Raw genomic sequence first — 9,015 nt, forward strand, 5'->3', positions numbered from 1 at the left:
AGTGTATAGTGATCTTCTGGTTCTGCTCGTTTCACTCAGCATCAGTTGATGTAAGTCTCTCCAAGTCTCTCTGTATTCCTCCTGTTGGTCATTTCTTACAGAACAATAATATTCCATAACCTTCATATACCACAATTTACCCAACCATTCTCCAATTGATGGACATCCGTTCAACTTCCAGCTTCTAGCCACCACAAAAAGGGCTGCCACAAACATTTTGGCACATACAGGTCCCTTTCCCTTCTTTACTATTTCCTTGGGATATAAGCCCAGTAGTAGCACTGCTGGGCCAAAGGGTGTGCACATTTTGATAACTTTTTGGGCATAATTCCACATTGCTCTCCAGAATGGTTGGATTCTTTCACAACTCCACCAACAATGCATCAGTGTCCCAGTTTTCCCACAGCCCCTCCAACATTCATTGTTATTTGTTCCTGTCATCTTAGCCAATCTGACAGGTGTGTACTGATATCTCAGAGCTGTCTTAATTTGCATTTCTCTGATCAATAGTGATTTGGAACACTCTTTCATATGAGTGGAAATAGTTTTAATTTCATCATCTGAAAATTGTCCATTCATATCCTTTGACCATTTTTCAATTGGAGAATGACTTGATTTCTTATAAATTAAAGTCAATTTTCTGTATATTTTGGAGATGAGGCCTTTATCAGAACCTTTAGCTGTAAAAATGTTTTCCCAATTTGTTACTTCTCTTCTAATCTTGTTTGCATTAGTTTTTTTTTTTTTGTGTGCAGAAACTTTTTAATTTGGTGTAATCAAAATGTTCTATTTTGTGATCAATAATGGTCTCTAGTTCTCCTTTGGACACAAATTCCTTCCGCCTCCACAAGTCTGAGAGGTAAATTATCCTATGTTCCTCTAATTTATTTATGATCTCATTCTTTATGCCTAAATCTTGGACCCATTTTGATCTTATCTTAGTATGTGGTGTTAAATGTGGGTCCATGCCTAGTTTCTGCCATACTAATTTCCAGTTTTCCCAGCAGTTTTTGTCAAATAATGAATTCTTATCCCAAAAGTTGGGGTGTTTGAATTTGTCAAACACTAGATTGCTATTTTTATTCACTATCTTGCCTTGTGAACCTAACCTATGCCACTGATCAACTAGTCTATTTCTTAGCCAATACCAAATGGTTTTGGTGACTGTTGCTTTATAATATAGTTCTAGATCAGGTACTGATAGACCACCTTCACTTAATTTTTTTTTCATTACTTCCCTTGAAATTCTCGACCTTTTGTTGTTCCATATGAATTCTGTTGTTATTTTTTCTAGGTCATTAAAATAGTTTCTTGGGCATCTGATTGGTATAGCACTAAATAAATAGATTAGTTTGGGGAGTATTGTCATCTTAATTATATTTGCTCGGCCTATCCAAGAGCACTCAATGTCTTTGTAATTATTTAAATCTGACTTTATTTTTGTGGCAAGGGTTTCATAATTTTGCTCATATAATTCCTGACTTTCCTTTGGTAGATAGATTCCCAAATATTTTATACTATCGACAGTTATTTTGAATGGAATTTCTCTTTGTATCTCTTGCTCTTGGACTGTGTTGGTAATGTATAAAAATGCTGAGGATTTATGTGGATTTATTTTGTATCCTACAACTTTGCTAAAGTTCTGAATTATTTCTAATAGCTTTTTAGGAGAGTCTTGGGGGTTCTCTAAGTATACCATCATGTCATCTGCAAAGAGTGATAGTTTGATTTCCTCATTTCCTACTCTAATTCCTTGAATCTCTTTCTTGGCTCTTATTGCCGAATCAGCCCCCCCATTTTACAGATGGGGTAGCAAGGCCTCAGAAGGGCGACGTGACAGGTCCAGAGTCACTGGGCACCCAAAGGAGGGTGGCCAAACTGTGGTACCCAAAGTGATGGGACATTACCGAATTGCCATCTCCTTCTTCCCTCTCCTCCTCCTCCAGGCTGTCTTCCCAGCCTAGACAAAACCTCTGTCCTCTGGTCTGTGACCACCTGCCTTGCTTCTCCTACCCTCCTCCTCCTTCCTTCCTTTCCCTCTTTCTCTCCTCTCCCTTTCTCTCCTTCCCCTCCTCTTCTTCCTCTTTCTCTTTCCCATCCCTGGCAACCCAACACAGAAACTCCTCCTCTGTTCTTCCCTAACTTTCCAGCCTCCATTTATTCATCACCTGGCCCAGGGAAACACACACTGTGTGTGCGTGCGTGCGCACATGTGTGTGTGTGTGTGTGTGTGTGTGTGTGTGTGTGTGTGTGTCTGAGTGTGTCTGTGTCTGAGTGTGTGTGACTGTGTGTGTGTGTTTCTGGATTTCGTCTTTGTATTCTTAGTACCCCTTCCTGCCTCTCAAAGCACGTCCTCATAGACACAATAAATGTCTGAATTGGACTGAACCCAACAAAGCTGAAGTGCTTTCTGGGAAGGGCTTTCCTATGCTAGGGGGCAGGGGGCTGGGGAGGGAACTGGAAGTCCTTTTGTCTGCCCCCCCCCAGGGCCTGCCTCACCCCAATCCCTTAGCCAGAATCAACTTCCTCTTTTCTCTTATCTGCCTCCCACAAAACTTTGGTGAAGTTTTAAAAATATATTTTTAAATTAATTTGTTGTAGACATGCAGTTTTCACAATTTTGAGCGCCAGATTCTCTCCCTCCTTTTTGCCCGTCTCCTCTCCATCAAGAAGGCAGCAAGATACATGTGAGGTCAAGCCCAAAATGACCCCAATGGCCATATTGAGATAAATGAGTAAACTGAGACTCAGACAAGTTAAGTGGCTTCCCCTCAGTGTCACAAGTGGATTCAGAGGATTCTAGATTTAGAGCTAGAAGGAATCTTAGAGGCAACTCATTCAACCTTCTCATTTGCAAGTAGGGAAAGTGAGGCTCAGAGAGGTTTTTGACTGGCTAAAAGTCACACAGCATTAAGTAGAGAGCTGAGGGTTCATCCTACTATAGGATGGCAGAAGTCTCGATTTTGAACTAAAGCAAACAGTGCTGCCCTCGACCCTTTACAATCACCTTGCAGACGTTGTCTTATTTGTCTGTCATGACAGCACGATGAGGGAAAGACCTGCGGTGTTATTATCCCCTTTTCACATGTGACAACCAAGGGAATGAAGCGAATGACTTGGCTAAGGTGACTCACCAAAGAGGGGGAAGAGTCGAGCCTTGAATCTAGGATCTCAGATCTGGTTAACTCTCTTCCCCTAATGGTTAAAGTCAAAGAAGATAAGAGATAAAGATCCTGCAGTGGTGCCCGAAGATTTCCTGTCCCACTATTTCTGTTTCCTCGGCTGGTTCTGGAGTCACACAAGTCCCCACTGTGTGTCCACAAGGCAGTCATCTCCCCTATTCATCTCTAGACAAGATAAGACTCCAGTTTCCCCCAATTCTGAAATTCTGTATTATGTTCTGAGATCTTTCCCTGCCCTGCCATTCAGTGCTCTAATATTTCAACTCAGCCAGGCTGAATTTGTGTTCTAAGTCAGTTAATCAATTAAGAACTGTCTTATAAAGGACCTACTATGTTCTTGGAATGTGCTAGGCCCTGAAGGTGAGGTTATCGTACAATAACACTGAATGAATGATTGAGTGAATGAATGAAATGAATGAATGAGTGAAATCTAGAACATAGAACTTCTTACTTAAGAGAAAAACCATTCAAGAACTGTGGAGGTGATGTACCTCATTCACTGTTTTAGCACAGCTCCAAGCACACAGTTAGTGTGTAACAAATACTTAGTGACTAATTTAGAACCAAGAACCTGGCCTGTCTAGGTTGGAATAGTAGAGCAGAAGGACCTTATAGCCAAGAATGTCAGGACCGGGAGAGATGAATTAATGAGTGAGTGAATCAATGAATGAATGAACTTGAAGCATTTATTAAGCATTTACTATGCGAATAAATGAGTGAATGAATGAATGAACTTGAAGCATTTATTAAGCATTCACTATGTGAATAAATGAGTGAGTGAATGAATGAATGAATGAACTGGGAGCATTTATTAAGCATTCACTATGTGAATAAATGAGTGAGTGAATGAATGAATGAATGAACTGGGAGCATTTATTAAGCATTCACTATGTGAATAAATGAGTGAGTGAATGAATGAATGAATGAATGAATTGGGAGCATTTATTAAGCATTCTCTATGTGAATAAATGAGTGAGTGAATGAATGAATTAAAAGTGTTTATTAAGCATTTACTACATGCTAACCAGTGTGTTCATCACTGTGGAAATAATTATTTAAAAACAAGAACATGGAAGGTGATACGGGATGGCCAGCTGACAAACTCTTTCCAGAAAGGATGGTAGTGTTGATTTACTTACTGGTCCTGCAGCAACGTTGAGAGGGGGCAGGGCCAGGTACACTAGGAAGATGGCAGGGAAGTGGTTGGAGTTGGCTAGACATAGTGAGCTCTGGCTGATCAGCCCGGCTCCAGAGCCACGGGAGAAACCGGAACAGTGGCCAGAGGGTAGGAGGATAGGAGGAAGATCCATGGACGTGGGGTGGTCAACTCCAGACTATTGTAGGTGGAGCCCCCCCCCTTCTGGGGTCCACTGTGCTCTTCCCCCTTTCCTGCAGACCAATCAGATAAAAGCAAAGCTAAGAGCAGAGTCTGTGTGCACATGCTATTCCAACCTGTCACCCGTTACCTGGCCCCAGAGCCAGTTTTCTCTGTAGCACTCTCCCCCCATTCAGCTTAAGAGAAGAGTTCCAGGTTCCCAAGCTCTAGAGTCATCCTTCTAGACAGAGATTTCTGGGTCCGCTTCGCAGCAATGCCAGAGTCAGGAGTTTGGGTTTCCAATGGGGAGGGAATACTGGGGCTCATTCTCAGATTTCTCCAAGGGAGCCGAAGAGGCCGGGGGAGTGACTGGAGAGAAATCCAACCTTCATCATCGTTGAGCCGGGGAACCCCAGCTTACATCAGGGTCGTGCACGTCATGCGGTCCTGCTGGGCCCCAGCTCTGGGTCGTTTCCACCAGAGGCAGAAGAAAGGAGTCATTTCCTGGAACTCCTCAGCCACAAAGTAGTAGCAGACGGCGTCCAGGCAGCAGTTGGTGTTAGCGAGAAAAGTGACAATCACGAAAACCTTTCGGAACTTGTCGATGGACCCCAGGAAGAAGTTCAGCAGGATCGTTATGTGCAAGGGCAAGAAGCAAACGACAAACACAAGCAGGCTGGCCAGCACCATGTACACGCTCTTGCGGACCTGCCTGACTCGGGACAGCTCTCTTTTCTGCACCCTCCAGAGGCTGCCCACGATCTGGAACGTACAGAAGACCAGGATCCCCAGTGGGATAAAAAAGCCCAGCAGGGAGAAGACCACCATGGACATGTGGATCTCCGACATCTTCCAGAAGCAGAAGGCGCCGTCTTGGAGCTGCCATACGACCCGGAAACTCAACATGCTGACCACCACGACCCAGAGGAAGACGCAGATGATGGCCGCCCGGCCTGGGGTTCGAAGGATCTTGGCCTTCAGTGGGTGCCTGATGGCTAAGTAGCGGTCCACACCGATTACCGTGGGGATGCTGATGCTCATGTAGGCATTGACTACATAGATGCCCTGGGGCACCTGACAGGAGAGAGCCTCGAGGCAGCCGGCCTGCGCGAAGTAGATGACCACGGGGAAGAGCAGGATCAGGCCGCTGTCCGCCAAGGCCAGGTTGACCATGTACACCCGCGTCTCGGTCCACTTCTTCATCCTCCAGCAGAAGACCCAGAGGGCCAGAACGTTGAGAGTGAGCCCAGAGAGGAAGAGGAGGCCATAGAAAGTCATGTAGATGTACGCCTCTGCTGGGGAGCTGAGCGCCGAGTTGCAGGTTTTGGACACATTCATTCATGCAGAAACCTACCCAAGGAGAAAAGCTCCATCATGCATTGTAACAGGAAAAGTCAGGATGGGAGCATCTTGTTCCCCTGTAGGGGAATTCCTGGGATAGAAGAATAAGAGCAACGCAGCAGACTTTCCGGACCATTTCAGTCTGAAGGCCACTGAAAGACTGAACTGAAAAACACTTCAGAGTCCCCTCTCCCGCTTTGTCCCAGCACCGGTATCTTGTCTCCCTCCTCCTTTCTCCTGGTCCCCACCCCCTGAGCCTCAGGGTGTCCCTGGCAGAGGGCCGAATTATCTCTATGATCTCAAGGATGGGACCCAGGTGGAGAAGCAGGGGCTCAATCTGACCACCTTCCCCCCTTGAGAAAGGGCCAGCTCAGTGACTTATCCAGGGTTACATAGATACTAAGTGGCCTCCAGAGACAGGATTAGAACTCAGGGCCTCTGACTGCAGCTCCTGGAGACACTGGTGAATGGCTTCTGCCTCTGAAGGCATTTCAGAGTCTCTCTGTTCCATTCTAGATCTCCTCAGGCCCTCTTCCTCTCCAGAATCTTGGCAGGAAAGGAGGTAGAGGACCCTGACTTGAGAGGGTGAGTGACAAGATGACCTCTCAGACTCCTTAGGGGGAAGAAGCAGGGTGAGGGGGCTCTGAATCTAAAGACCACTGACTTTAGAACTTGGCTAGGGGCCCCCACACACCTTCTACCCCCATACCCCTTCCCCTTGACCTCTAGCTAAAACCAGGAAGAGCAATGGCCGGCTCTCTTTGCTGCTCTCCCTTGTGCCCCTTTCCCCTGGTGTCCACATCACAAGAAAGCAGGTGACTCACCTGGCTTTGGCTGTAGGAATCCTGAGAGAGGGAGGCCGGAGGGCAGGGCGGGAAGAGCTCCTCCCAGGATGCCACAGCTGCTCTCACTCAGATAACGGAGGCCCCCCGGCTCAGAACCCCCAGGGCTGACTGGAGCCCCAAGAAACTGGGCCAAGGAGCAAAGCCTGAGCTCTCAGCGCCTCCAGGGCCGGTGGGGGTGGTTTCCTCTCTGTCACCTATGACATCATTGGTGGTTGCAGATCTGGTGGGTGGGAGACAGAAGTGCCTCCCAGAGGCTTTTCCCACTCCTGCTTCCTCCAAGGACCCTGGCGCCAGCTGCCAGGGAAGCAGAAGGGCCTGCTGAGAGGCAAAGTCTCTGGTGTGCAACCTGGCAGAGCCAGGGAAGAGAAGCCCTCGGGCTGCATGAAGGTGACTTCATCTTGTAAACCAGGTCTGTGGTCTCCCAAGCTTGGGCCAGCCCTTCTGCCAGAGCAGGCGCCCTCTGCTGACTGTGGCCAGCACACAGCCTGGTGGTCAGAGGCCAGAACCCAAGCAGGTCCAGCCCAAATCAATGCGAGGATCACTTATTATAAAAGAAATGCATCGTTTGCATTTATTCTGCTCATAATTGGGCAGCTCACCTCCCTTAACAGAAGATAAGTTTCTCAGTGTGAGATGTGTCCATTTTGTCCTTGAATCCCCAGGGTCTGGTATACAGCAAATGCTTAATCAATGCTTATTGATTCCTCAATGAGCTCTAGAAGTGGAAGGGACTTCGGTCATGAAACCAACTGCTCCATCTTACAGATGAAGTGAGCGACACTCAGAGAGGAGAGCCGACCTGTCCAGGAGTCATAGGCAAGATCAGCAGAGCCAAGATTCGGACTCGCCTCCCCTGTGACCTCCCCTGTTCCAGTGACAGGCCAAAAAATGGTTCTTCCACAATGGGCAGATTAGCCAAGATATTCCACAGTGGGAGAGGAAGGAGGGAAGACTTCTATTTCTCCAAGCCTTCCTTTCATGTTCCCTCTATCACTGATCTAGAAACAGTCCGTCAAAACTTTATAGGATCATAGGTGTGGGAGTGGAAAGATTTGAACTCAGATCCTCTGAACAAAAGACTACTGTATCATGCTGCTTTGTGGCACTTTTCTCAGTGCGGGAAGAAGATTTGCATGGATTGTGTACATCCTTCAGTGCACTTGAGAGAACAGCGTGTGAGTTTTCCTTAGCTCAGAGCATTTTCTATGGACCTTGTTGCCTTGCCAAGGCCCGTGCACCCAGTCGAGGGGATGCCATGAGCTTCCTTGATGAGTCCCTGGTGGCTGCAGTAAGCTTATATTGTTTGATTGACTGAGTCAATAAATCAGGATTATTGGAAGCACCTTCCCCTCTTAGCCTCTAATAGTTCTGAGGAGAAATAGTTCCTTTCATCTCTTCTGGACACTTTCCAAGTACTTTCTCTTCCTTGTAGTTCCTGACAGAGGAAAACAAGGTAAGGAAGACCAGCAGATGGCTAACAGCAGAAGCAAATGGTCATGGGAGACCTGTGTTAATTCATAATTTGGGGCTAGAATTTTCTAGAGATCTCAATTTGTGGACTCTTTTTCTGACTTTTCTGGGCACTATTCAGTAATTAGTAATCCTGAGAAGTGACTGCCTCTAGCCTTCACTTTTAGCTCACATATTTTGAGTTCCTGAATTTGGGATTCAGAGAATCAACTGACCAAAGGGAGGAGATTTCCACAACATCACAATTTCCAGAGACCATCACCCCTGGAATCCTACTCTGCTTAAAGGCCTAAAGCCATCCATGTCCTGGCTGATGAGGAGATCAAAGAAGAGGAAGGGAAGGTTCCCTCTCTTTCCTTCCACCTCCACTGAGCCTCTTACCCCCAAATAATTCTACCAGCAATGCCTAAAAATCTCCCATCAAAAGTAGACTTGGAACTAAAAAGGGACTTTTTTTTTTCAGTTATGCAAAATTAGTCCATATTAGTCATTTTGTACAAAAAGTCTCAAGTAAAATACAAAAAAGAGGAAAAATTAGCATGCTTCCATTTATTTATTTATTTATTTTTAAAATTTTTTATTTTATTTTATAATTATAACATTTTTTGACAGTACATATGCATGGGTAATTTTTTACAACATTATCCCTTGCACGTACTTCTATTCAGATTTTTTCCCTTCCTCCCCCCAACCCCCTCCCCCAGATGGCAAGCAATCTTATATATGTTAAATATATTAAAGTATAATTTAGATACAATATATGTGTGTAGAACCGAATTTTTTGTTGCACAGGAAGAATTGGATTCAGAAGGTAAAAATAACAGTTTACATTCATTTCCCAGTGTTCCTTTTCTGGATGTAG

General features: G+C 45.5%; 1 protein-coding gene across 1 annotated transcript; it reads right to left on the bottom strand.

Annotated features, from left to right (window-relative positions):
* Positions 1-4,167: 4,167 nt before the first annotated feature.
* On the bottom strand, positions 4,168-8,673 carry LOC141540347 (G-protein coupled receptor 35-like). The gene is made up of 2 exons (XM_074264265.1): positions 6,663-8,673; positions 4,168-5,847 (listed from the first exon to the last, which is right to left on the bottom strand). The coding sequence occupies exon 2, from the start codon at positions 5,833-5,835 to the stop codon at positions 4,915-4,917; it is 921 nt and encodes a 306-aa protein (XP_074120366.1). The 5' UTR covers positions 5,836-5,847; positions 6,663-8,673; the 3' UTR covers positions 4,168-4,914.
* Positions 8,674-9,015: the final 342 nt, after the last annotated feature.

This window comes from Sminthopsis crassicaudata, chromosome 4 (genome assembly GCF_048593235.1).
Source record: "Sminthopsis crassicaudata isolate SCR6 chromosome 4, ASM4859323v1, whole genome shotgun sequence".
Classification (NCBI taxonomy): Eukaryota; Metazoa; Chordata; class Mammalia; order Dasyuromorphia; family Dasyuridae; genus Sminthopsis; species Sminthopsis crassicaudata.